This window comes from Lytechinus variegatus, chromosome 3, assembly GCF_018143015.1.
Source record: "Lytechinus variegatus isolate NC3 chromosome 3, Lvar_3.0, whole genome shotgun sequence".
NCBI lineage: Eukaryota > Metazoa > Echinodermata > Echinoidea > Temnopleuroida > Toxopneustidae > Lytechinus > Lytechinus variegatus.
This window is the reverse complement of record NC_054742.1, coordinates 67,509,675-67,522,863: the sequence shown is the minus strand read 5'-3', so window position 1 is coordinate 67,522,863 and position 13,189 is coordinate 67,509,675. Positions and strand designations below refer to the sequence as shown.

At 36.8% G+C, this 13,189-nt stretch overlaps 1 protein-coding gene across 1 annotated transcript; it reads left to right on the top strand.

Moving 5' to 3' along the window:
- Positions 1-2,207: 2,207 nt before the first annotated feature.
- On the top strand, positions 2,208-7,119 carry LOC121412281 (skin secretory protein xP2-like). The gene is made up of 5 exons (XM_041605178.1): positions 2,208-2,301; positions 2,912-3,310; positions 4,551-5,192; positions 5,883-6,049; positions 6,923-7,119. The coding sequence occupies exons 1-4, from the start codon at positions 2,226-2,228 to the stop codon at positions 6,047-6,049; spliced, it is 1,284 nt and encodes a 427-aa protein (XP_041461112.1). The 5' UTR covers positions 2,208-2,225; the 3' UTR covers positions 6,923-7,119.
- Positions 7,120-13,189: the final 6,070 nt, after the last annotated feature.

Genomic DNA, 13,189 nt, shown 5'->3' with positions numbered 1-13,189 from the left:
TGATGATGATGGTGGTGATGATAATAATGAATATGGTGATGAATATGATGATGAATATGATGATGATGATGATGACGATGATAATGATGATGAATATAATGATGATAATTATGATGATGATGACGATGATGACGATGAATGCTGATGAAAATGATAACTATATGATGACGATGGTGGTAGTAATGATTTTTTTTCCGATGATGTTTATGGTGATAATAAATATACTGACGATGGTGTTGATAATCGTGAAGGTGATGACGATGACAATGACAATGATGATGGTGATGATGATGGCGTTGGTGATTTGATTATTACGATAAAACGTCGTGATGGTTGTGATGACTATGTGATAATTATGCATATAATGATGATGACGATGATGACGATAATGACGGTGGTGATGATGATGCCGATTGGTGGCAATGATACATGCATATAAAATACTTTCAATGAATAGTAGAAAAAAGTTTATTAATAGAAGAATATATCCTTTCTTTTTTCCTTCCTCTACTCATTTTGTTTTTAATTTATCTATTTTCGTTTATTTTATATATCATTACTCTCATATTTTCTTCTTGTCGTCTTTTTGTATGGTATTAGTTTCTTTGTTTTGTTTTTTTTTCACGGAAATTTCCTTATTTTTCCTCACCATCTCTTCCGTGATTGTGACCCTCCTCTCCATCACCATGTGCTTTTCTTTATCATTTTCTTGTTCATCTTGTTTTTTTTTTGCTTTAATTCTTCATCTTCTTCTCAGCATCTTCTTCATCACCATCATCTTCCTCTTCTTCTCACTTTTTTCTTTCTCCTCTTCCTCCTCCTTCTTCTTCTCCTTATCCTTCTTCTTCTCCTTTAACTTCTTCTCCTTTTTCTTCTTCATATCCTTATCTTTTTATTCTTCTTCTAATCCTTCTTCTCCTTCTTCTTCTTCATATCCTTATCCTTCTTCTTCTCTCCTTCTTGTACTTCTTCTTCTTTTCTCATTTTTCTTGTACTCCTTCTTCTTATTTTCTCCATCTTCTTCTTTTTGATTTTCTCCTGTTTCTTCTTCTTTTACTTCCTCCAATTTCTTCTCCTTCCTATTATCTTAACCACTTCTTCTTCTCCTTGATCATCTTTTTCTACTCTTTCTCATTTCATCCATCCACTCCGATTGCCTTGAAATACATATCACAATTCGTGTACAACGAAATAAGAGATATTAAAAGTGAAAGAGAAATGATGCGGATTGTCGCATGTCCCAGTTCAACTCAAAACGTGACGAAGATTTAACACATTTTGCACATTTGGTGAATAAAGACAAAAGAATGTTCTGGAATTACATCTAATCGCGTCACGTATCATCAAAAGCCCTTCTGAAGTGCATCCGGAATTTGTCAATCCACAAGAATGAGAGTAATAAATGTTTTTCTGTCAAGGGTACACTTGGCTTTGTCTCGGAGATGGATCTCTTTAACTGATGTTCGCTTTAAATGTCACATAGTAATGAATAAAATAAAGACATAAGACATAGTTCTCTATTGAAAGCATTGCTGATTGGTAGATTGTCAGATGACGTTCAAACTTAAATCGATTCTCGGAATATAGTCATCGATATCATCATAATCAACATTATAAACAAAAATATCAATGCGAATTAATATCTTTATATATCATTATGTTTGAATAAATTGCAACTTCCCAATTAACAGGGATGCGGAATATGTGTTTTCCCGCCATGAAACAAATAGATTTTCGGAAATATTATAAATACAGGAAATACCATGAGCATATCAACCAGTTTCCCAGAGTTGAGGAGCCAATCAACATACAAAATTAAGGCCAATCAACCTCTAACAAGAAATAAAAATAGGAACTAACTGGTTTGTAAGTATAATTTATGACTTATCATTCGTGTAAAGTTAAACTCTTCATTATTTTAATCATGTTAATGCTTTGGTATTTTTTTTATATCCGATTTTCTCACACATAATTATACATCATTGGTGACGGTTCAATATTCACATTTGCCATTTGTATGATTTTTTGTATGTGTATACACTTTTTAAATCTGAATATGGACTGCTATGTAACATAATAAATAGCTATCAATATTTTTCAAGACATAACTGTCGAATTTTAGGTGACTTCTAGTCTTTATTTCGTGAAATCTCCGTGAAATAATGTTCATGTGAATAAATCTATTCATGTTGTCCTTATAGGCAGCAAGTTGTGAAGTCATCAAGATGAATTTGGTGAAAACCCTAGTGTTGCTAGTTCTGCTGGCATTGGCGGTCGACCTCTCTGTCGCAGCTCCGCGAGGTAAGAAGTGTTCACACCACCCAAAGAAAGCAAGGCTTTGAATCTTGCCCATTTGGTTTGATCATATTGAATAGGCAATCCAAAAAATGAAATGTGATATTCTTTCTCGGGGGCAGCAAGGGCTGAAATCTCTCCAAAAAGGTAGGGGGAACCAGGGGCTGGAAACTTTTACAAGAAAAAAAAAAGAAAAAAAAAAAAGGTTATCACCCCAAATGGAAGGTCATTTCGACCAAAAAGAAATTTGACAAGCAAAAATCACCCAAAAAGTAAGGTCATCTCGTCCAAAATACAAGTTTTATTTCGATTTTGAATGATTTATTTCTTTCCATCATAAAAGACCAAAAATAGGGGACATTTGATATTGTGTCCCCCTGATATTTTGGGTGGGGGACGCGCCCCCCCCCTGGGATTTCCGCCCATGGGTGGCGGATAAATTGGCAGACTGTCGTCACAGAGTCGTTACAATCAAGTAAAATGGAGACGCTATATTGAATGTCGTCGTGTCATTTCTATTGTAGATAGTGAATATGCAATCGATTAAAAAAAAAACCTTTTCTGAAGAGAAAAAAAAAAAATCAGATTTCCTTAATTTTGCACTGAATGTTTGCAGAGAAACGTGATGATAACGGAAATGGATGTGACAACGGCGGATCTGACTGTGGCTCCACGGATCCCTGCTCAGCAGATCCCAAGGCTTGTGCACCGGCTGCTCCTGCACCAGCCCCAGTGCCTGCTCCCCGAGCTCCGCCTCCACCTCCTCCCCCACGAGCACCAGCCCCACGACCTCGTGCTCCAGCCCCAGCACCTCGGGCACCGATGCCAGCCGCTCCATCACCTAGGGCACCGATGAGAGCACCCGCAAGAGCTCCTGCTGCTCCCGCATTTGCTCCAGCAGGACCAGGTTATTATGCAGCGTACGGTGAAGCAGAGGGAGGAGATGGAGCCGAGGGATACGATTACGGTTATGAATACGACTACGGTGGAGGCAGCAGCGAAGATGGATTCGGAGGTAAAAATTTATATACTTTCATTCCTAGAGCAATATACAGTGCGTATCAAAAAAAAGTTTACACTTTGAAAAAGCCATGGGAATTAACAAATATACAACATGTGGGTAATTTTTTCACATATAATTATGGGTTTGGGTCTCATCTATCCAATGAGAGTAAAAATTTTGACAGAATGTTACACTTGAGTGAGCACTGTCCATTTTTGTAAAGCTCGCAGAAATCTGTTTGCGCAGAAATGCTTGTTTTCACGCTGTGTCAAGGGGAAAGGGCGAAATCAAACTTACCCTGCGAAGCATTTCTCATAAATTTCCCTAGCACTTTTAGCAAATTGACATAAAACGGATACATTCAAGCATTTTGTAACAATTTTGCCGCCCAAATTTGAAATTTCAACACTTAGTAAGCACAACATTTACCCTTTTTGTGCCAGCTGGATCTGAGGACATAACTGAATCTGAACAAAAGTTTATATCAGACATCTAGCTCCAGCATTTTTCACTAAGTTTTTATCATTTAAAGTTGGTTTACATTTGATTTTTCATTTAATACTTGTTTCTCCACACTTTTCCCAAGCTTGGCAATGATTAACAAAATGAAAATCAAGCCTAAGCCATTTCATGTAAATCACAGCTCAGTGTAAAGCAAATATCGTCACGATGGACTCGGTGTGTCGGGGAGTGGGGTGGGGCGCAATGCACTTTTCGAAGTGTTTGGGCAAGGAAACAAGTTTAAAAAAGTAAAAGATATCTTCAAATCAATTTTACTAACTAATTTCCACGTGTTCTTCATGATTAAGGTCTACTTTTATTCGCATAACTATTTCAAATTTCTGCGCAAATCATTTTTCACCAACTTTTCAAAAGTAAGTGGTGCTCGCTCAAGCGGAAATATTTTTCGACAGTTATATCGTCATTTGCTTAAATGGATCTGTACCAATGCTAAAATGTGGAAAAATCGTCAGGATATTACAAATATATAATTTTACAGGATTTTTTCTAAGTGTAAACTTTTTTTTGATACGCACTGTATAGGCCTCATTAGCTCATTGGTATCCTGGGAAAAGTTTTGTTTAATGGTTTTACCGCGATCTAACTTCATGTAAGACTAAAGAGACAATGAAACAACTCATTTGGAAAATGTAACGAAAATGCCTGTATCAATAAATATTAATGTTATATATAGTAGTGGAAGAGTATATATTTATTGCTAAAATACATAATATATTAACATTGTTTACAGGCGGTTGTGGTGGTGACAGTAGTGAAGAGTGTGGAGGATATGGATACGGTGCCGGAGGTGGTTCAAGTGGTGGTGGGGGAGGAGGTAGCGGTTATGGAGGAGGTGCTGGCGGCGGCGATGGTGGAGACTTTAGTGGAGGAGCCGGAGGCGGAGGAGCTGGAGCACCTGCTGCTGCTCCTTCTGGTTATCCTGCTGCCGCTCCGCGTCCACGAGCACCTGCACAAGCACCAGCCCCCAGAGCTCCTGCAAGGGCGCCAGCTGCTCGTGCCCCAGCACGTGCTCCATCTCCACGTGCTCCTGCATATGCACCTGCCGCTGCACCATCAGCTCCTAGGGCGCCTGTTTATAGAGCTCCAGCCCCGGCACCAAGAGCTCCAGCCCCGGCACCAAGAGCTCCAGCCCCGGCACCAAGAGCTCCTGCCCCGGCACCAAGAGCTCCAGCACCTGCACCAGCTCCAGCACCGAGAGCTCCACCTGCTCCTGCTCCCGCTCCCCCTGCTCCTCCTGCACCAGCTCCCGCTCCAAAGGCCCCATCTGCACCTGAACCCGAAAGCCCCAGCGATGGAGACAATGGCGACAACGGATGTGGTGATAATGGAGATGGCGGCACCAGTAATGGTTGTGATACCAATGGTGATTACGGTGAGACATTTTTTTTAATGTAGTCACATTCAATGGCCGTCTTCATCGATACACGTCACATTAAACGAAATCTCCCGTTTGTGCTATTTTGGTTTTTGAGGGAAAATGTGAACCTTTCTTGAGGAACATCAATCCCGATGCTTCTTTTGCGAAAATGTAGGGTGGCATTGTTAGTAGCAATGCTGCAATAATAATTTTATTACCCATTTAGCAGTGTTTGGAAAAAAAATAATTCAACATATTTTGCAACGATTTGCTTCGATATTGGACGGAAATGAAATAAGCACAAAAGATGGACATCTCCCTCGAACCATTGATTTTTTTTTCCACTTCACTTGTATTATGTCAAATGATTTCAGAAAAAAATAATTCTCTTAACGTGTATAATGGTGACACAGTGTTTTGAAATGAAGGTTGATAAACAAAATGTAACAAATTAATTGGAAGACAAAATTGAATATTTTACCTCATCTTGTAGGGTCAACACGAAAAATATGTAATATTTGAGTAAGCATCAAATTAGTGGTACGTATATGATAAAAAAAAACATATAAACTAATAATCTTGATGAAAATCCTTAAAAATTCAATACATTTTTTTTAATATCTCTAATATTATGAAACAAACGATTATTCATCTGATCAAGAAAATTCTAGCTGACCCTATCATCTGACTTCCTTCTGCCTTTAGAGGACCTGAGAAACCACTGCGTTCCCTGTCCAAACCATTTCGTGGGACATAGCATGAGGGTTTGCGGTACAGACGGACAGACATACAGAAGTGCATGTGACCTCCGATACTCTGCTTGTATCCGTGGTGATCTTCTGCTCTCGAAGGCAAAGGATGGAGCCTGCTAATTAAGGTAGGTATAAAGTCGTCGATTTCGGAATTAAGTATAGTTCCTATTATCCGAAAATAGTTACCGATTGATATTCTAATTGGACCTAATTAATTCGAAAGGAAGCGGAAGGATTGATGTTCGCTCACACATTCTAAAACCACTGAGTAGCATTTTACTGGGTAGAAAGAGAACATGTATGTTTGCTGGGTATTTTTTTGTTTTTACCCCATATTGGGCTATTCCAACGCAACGTTGCGTATTTTCTTTTACCAAATCAACATGCATGTTCCCCTTTTTCCGAATATTGGGTAAACTTTAGTTTAGAGTGCACCAATATTTGATGTTTAGATTTTTAACAAATTGCTTAATGAAATAATAGTGAAACTACAACATAAAACGGCAGGCACACTGGCCCTATTCTACTCCAGTCAGGTAACAATTATTGCATTATTGTCAATGGCATATGGACTTGGAGTCGGGTTCTGTTGGTGTGGGTGTGACGTAACACCATGTACACTAAACTTAGCATATTCGTATCAAAGTATGATCATTCACTCAAACTAGTTTATTCTTTGATGATGTTCTCGTCGCTTTTCGGGGTTTTGTTCTTTTTCTCATATTTTCTCATGAATCGAACTGCTCGAGAGCAAGATTGATGGACACTACCTTGTAGCTGATGGATTACAAAGTATTTTTGATCCCTGTGTGTTTGAATGAACAAAATTGTCTTCTGATTCGGGGAAGCTTTCCAACACTTTATTTTTTACTTTTGCAGTTCATCTTATAATAAACCGTGGCTGCGTCATTTTGCCGATTTGTATATACTGTGTCTATTAGCTTTGATGTAGGCAAAATCAATTATGGTTTTCTTTACTTCTTTTTTTTTTACAGATTCTATTTTCAAGGATATGCACCTGAACAGACGGTCTGACATCCCATTTTAATAACTGTGACAGTCGGCCTATATTAATTAATTTATTTCATTGTACCATCTACAACACGTGATGACAGTTATCATTATTTACTCAAATTGTGTTCATTAGATCCGTTTTTAAACAGGGAAAGTGATTGGAATAAAGGCTGATAAGACTCGATTGAAATATTGATTTTTAAAATTCAGAGTTCTACATTATGACGGATGCAAATGGAGATATTATTTATTTTTCGTTATTTTTAAGCATGTTTGCGTTTTGGAGCATGATTTCTTTTTCTTGTACATTCCTTTATTTTATTTATGTTTTATTTTCATTATTTATTTGTCATTGACTTGTAATGCTAATAAGTAACAATTAAATGACAGAAAAATCTATGTTTCGTGTTTTGTAATTTGATTTTTTTAAAAGATATTGTATTTCAAAAGATAATTACGAGTAAGGAAAATGTTGAATATAGTATACATATAGTTGCAGCTACAAAACATGGGAGAGGGCAAAATGAAAGACAAATATAGAGGACATGAGGAGTAGAAGGGGAAAAAGGAGTTAACGAGAAGTAACACTGGACAGAAGGAATGGGGTCCTTCCACGAATGTATGGCGCAAACAAAAAGTTTCAAAAAGAGGAGAGCAAGAGAGATGATGAAAGGAGAGAGATAGATAGAGAGAGAGTGAAGGAAAAAGACAGATGGGGAGTTAACGTCAAGTTTAACCCCAAAACAAGCTGTTTTAATTCAAAAGCAAAAATATCAATCTAACAAGCATAAAACTGAGATTTCATGTACATGTATATTGGATGTGCAATAATTAACGTTGTATGTTTACAGTGTCTCTCATTCGCTTTATTTCACTAAAAAGTAAATTGGAAACATCAAAATTAGAGAGGAGATGCAGCAACACACTATTCATTTTGTATTGTGTTATATGAAACATGATACATATATTTTTTATATTTATATACTTGATAACTAAGAAAGCATTTGATTGAAATAAACTTTTAAAATTGTCGCAAATCTGCAGGTTCAACATGTTTAAGGTACGATATAGTCAAACCAAGTTCAACATTATAGGTTTTACATGTAGGAGGCAAAATGAAATTCATAAAATAAGACACAAAAAATGTGACGTCATCAGTCTCCTCATTTGCATAAAATCGTGATAGATAAAGAATAGCGAGAAAAAAATAAATGGGAGAATGCTGGAGAATGACAGAGAGATATGCTAGAAACATTTACTTTAAAAAGAGCACTAGATTGGCAAGCTGAGTATCTTTTCTTCGACTAGCACCCCCCCCCCCACCCTCTTTATTAAATTTCCTTTCTCTCCCCGATTATTTACAAGACGGATACTGTATCTAATTGTCTAAAGTCAGCTTGAATTATCTGGCCCAACTAGTGGATTTATAATTTGAAATAAGCTTACAAACGTTCGTTCCACATTTTCACCTCAAGTGAAATTGTACAGTGGAAATATACAAATACAACCGTTATAATCTGACAAAAGTTTTGAAGGGCGAAACATTGTGTGTTGAAGGTGGCCCATCCCGCATACATTCGTAATTCCGAAGCTTCGTAATTCCGAAGGTTCGTAATTCCGAAGGTTCGTCAATCCGAAAACGAAATAAGGTTCGTAATTCCGAAGGTTCGTTAATCCGAAAACGAAATAAGGTTCGTAATTCCGAAGGTTCGTTAATCCGAAAACAAAATAAGGTTCGTAATTCCGAAGGTTCGTTAATCCGAAAACGAAATAAGGTTCGTAATTCCGAAGGTTCGTTAATCCGAAAACAAAATAAGGTTCGTTAATCCGAAAACGAAATAAGGTTCGTTAATCCGAAAACGAAATAAGGTTCGTTAATCCGAAAACGAAATAAGGTTCGTTAATCCGAAAATTAAATAAGGTTCGTATTTCCGAAAATGAAAATAATTCATTTTGGTAACAAAAACGATGTTGTCATTACAAGATTACACGATATTATGCAATGATAGTAATAACGATCGATGATACATGCGTGTGTTGGGGCAAAGCATGTATTTCATTAAGAATATAGGCGCCCTGATCAAGCATAGGCTAATTTCGATTTTATCTGAGCAATTGCTGCCTATAAGCAAATGGTTTAATTAAAGATGCAGGGATCAAGTGTGTTGGAAGCGTGCGAGCAACCTCTAGATAATAGGATTTGTATTGGAGGGGATGTCATTTTTAACAGCTTCTGCTGGTAAAAAAATAAAAATAATACTAATGATCGTTGTGAGATGTTGAAAGCGCGAATCGCAAGCTCAAACTAGTAGACATTTCATGTAACAAGACGTAAAGTGAGCATTCGGAGCATTTTTGTAATCGTGAGAAAGATGTGTATCTTTCTAAAGAATTAATGCGAGGGCGAGCTGTAATTTGTTTATATACTGACCTGGGGCCCGTTGCATAAAACTTTTTACCTGAGAAAACTCAGGTTGTTTTTACAAGAGTTTTGCCCTGTGCTAAAGTCAATGGCGGAAATCAGACTAACCTTAGTTTTCAGTTTTTACCAGAGTTTTCTCAGGTAAAAAAGTTTTATGCAACAGGCTTCAGAAAGTAATCTTTTAAAGACTGCATTTAGTGACTCATGAATAGAATATATATCTCACGAACTAAATAATGAGAGCGCGAACCGCAAGCTTAAAATTTGTGATATTCCAACCTGAAAACTGGACATTTCATACTTCTTTTTTGTAACCAGGAATAGAATGAGTTCCTCAATAAACAATACTTGATGCGAGCGAGAAACGTGAGCCATATTTTTCCGATTTTCCAACATGAAAACTGGACATTCTAAGCATTCTTGTTAAAAAAAAAATAATAGCTGGGAGAATAGTTTTCAGAACTGAAGTGGCTTCCCTGGGTAAATAATATCTATATCAATATTATCATTCTAGGCCCACATGAAATTTCGAAAAGTTTGAGCACGTGATTCGCTCGCAACATCTCACAAGGGTGCCCTTTTAATAGTAATTGACCAAAAAGGTGAATTTTACATCTTCAGATTTGACTTTTTCCCCAAACCGCTTGCTCTCTACGCTCGCAGAAATGAAACGTTAATATATAACTTTAGTGATCACTTAAAAAATTGTGCTCAATTTAGTTACTACAAAACACACAACCTCTTTACACAGATGATAATCTAATGGTGAAAATATCCGTTTCCACCAAATTACCCCTATTGGCCCTTTTTTTTGCTTTGCCCCCCCCAAAAAAAAAAGTTCCGCCGCCATTGGTTAAAACACGCATCGTCTTAATGGCTAACTGCAAAAAAGTTCTTAAATGTCCCCTTTAGATCAAGTCAGAGCATATATATTTAAGAATTCTGTTCGCACTTCTTGCTAAATTTAGTTACATAGGCATCTCGCTTTGAAGATCACAAACATATTGCCCATCATATTAACAAAAATATATAGCTCGCGCTCGCATTATTTAAAAAGGGTTTATCATGTTATTACATATTTACTTTATTTTATAATGATAAATCTAATTATTGACTGTTAGGACTACCCTTTCAAAGAAACAAACAAAAATCAACTTTAAACTGCCGATCAAGGAATATATGGCTAAAAAAAATTGCCCCCCCCCTCTATTTGACGAAAGTTGGATCCGCCGGGAGGGAGGCAGGGAGCATCAAAATGAAATAAAAAACAGGGGAATTAATATTTCCAAAATGGGAAAGTTCCTTTTTCAAAAATAAATATGCCGTCTTTCATGCTTTTTTTTCGAAATATAATACTCTTTTTAAAGTATACAAGTTAAGTTAAGTTTTCAGGCTGGAATATTGAAAATTTTCAGCTTGCGCTTCGCAGTCTCATTCGATTGGTGAAATATGCATCCTAAAAAGGTCACTAAATGCTTTCTTTAACAGGTTCCTTTTCTGGTCAGTATGTTTAAGCTCGCGTTTTGCGCTCGTGTTAATTCTTTAGTTAGATGAAAATCTTTTAATGACAGAAGAAATCTTCTCGGATTTTTAAAAACTAATTTTCATTTTTTATTGAAATAACTTAAAGTTTTAGCTTGTGATTCACGCTCGCAACACCTCGCAATAATGCCATTTTAAGAATAATTGACCACAAAAAAAAACGTTATACAACTTCACCTTTGAATTTGTTTTACCAAGCCGCTCGCTCATATACTCTCTCCCGAAAAATAAAGCCTAAATATACATTTTGCCATAATAAGAAGTCACTTCAAAAAAGTTTTTCTCTACTTAATCACTATCAAACACACAATGACTTCAAGCAGATGATAATCTTAAGGTGAAAATATCACCAAAGTGCCCATTTTGACGTATGAGTTTCAATTTGGCTTTACCCCAACGAAAATTCGTTCGGCCGCCCTTGCCTTCCCATCCTCATAATAATTGAACGGCAAAAGTGTCCCCCCCCCCCCCCCCCTTGCCTCTGCCTCTGCTTTCCCGGTTTTCATTTTTCGGATTAACGAACCTTATTTTGTTTTCGGATTAACGAACCTTATTTTGTTTTCGGATTAACGAACCTTATTTCGTTTTCGGATTAACGAACTTTCGGAAAAACGAACCTTATTTCGTTTTCGGATTAACGAACCTTCGGAAAAACGAACCTTATTTCGTTTTCGGATCAACGAACCTTCGGAACAACGAACCTTTTTTCGTTTTCGGATTAACGAACCTTCGGAACAACGAACCTTATTTCGTTTTCGGATTAACGAACCTTCGGAACAACGAACCTTATTTCGTTTTCGGATTATCGAACCTTCGGAATAACGAATCGTCGGAATTACGCCACAAATGTTCGGATTAACGAACCCTTTTTCGTTTTCGGATTAACGAACATCGAGGTATAGGCAATTTACGTGTTTCGGAATTACGAACCTTCGGAATAAAGAACCTTCGGAATTACGAAGCTTCGGAATTACGAAGTGTAACCGGCCCATCCTACTGTTGAGAATGGCTCATCCTACTAAACCTTTGACACATAAACATTCCAACACCACTGAATGCTAATGAAAATTAAAAGCATTAATGTCATTGTTACAATGATATTCAGAAACCAACTAATTTATGCACAGGGAATATCGATGCAGTTCCAGACAGAAACAAAAAAAGATAAAAAAATGAAGGCCTAAAGTAGAAAGAAGCCTTGTAGATTATAACATCATGTTATTGATTGGGCTAAGTATAATTATCTTATTACAATGCAATAATCCATTTGGTTGCGATGAAAGTAATGCCTAACATTTAATGCCTCGGAGACTTACAAATGGTGGGAGGGGACAGAAAATTTCAACCACCAAGTTAAATAATATAAAAAGAAGGAGTGAAAAACGAAAGGAAAAGGTTGAAATATGATAAGATTTTCATGTAATATCAAAATCTATTCCAAAATAAGATTTGCAGGATGAAAAATAACACGTTTTTCTCGGCCGTTTTTTGATTTTATATAAAATGTTCCCACGCGCCACGTCTGGAGTCATTAAACCTTTGGCTCGTTTCGCAACTCACATTGAATTCAAGTTTCAGACTTTAGGTGTGGTAGCATATGGGTCCCACAATTCATTTATTAGACAAACAACTACGATGTTTCATATATCATGAACATGTTCTAGACGTGTCCTGTAGGTATATTGATATAATTATTTACTTTATACACAATTGAATCCATGCACTGCTAATCCGCTAATTACAACTCATTAAGGAGAAGGAACATTAACAGACAATCCTTTTGAATCGTCATACAAGTTTGAACTTTCTAATAAACTAACAATAATACATTTGAAAAAAAAATCACTAAAAATTTATTGTAAGAAACCATTTATCAATATGTGTCATTCATGAATTCTCGGAAACAATGATATTGAAAAAAGATAACATTTTAGCTCTGACGTAAATCTCCGTATTCGGCCTATTATCTTCCCACATGTTGCAGTTTAAAAACTGTCTAACAGATGTTTCAGTTAAGAGAGGGTGCGGTCTCGTACAAGAAGTGATATCACACGACGCCAATCCCTTTTCTTGACCGGCACTTACATGTTAAATCACGGCCATTGTCAAAGCAACGATTGATCATAACGATGATGTTTTAATATTTGTTATACCTATATGCAGTTAGACAAATATATATATCGTCAGGACCCATGGACGTCGTAATTATTCATTTCCTATTCTTACAGATTATCCCAAGATACTCGGAGCATCTCGTGCCCGCCCTATTTCGTGTGAAGATG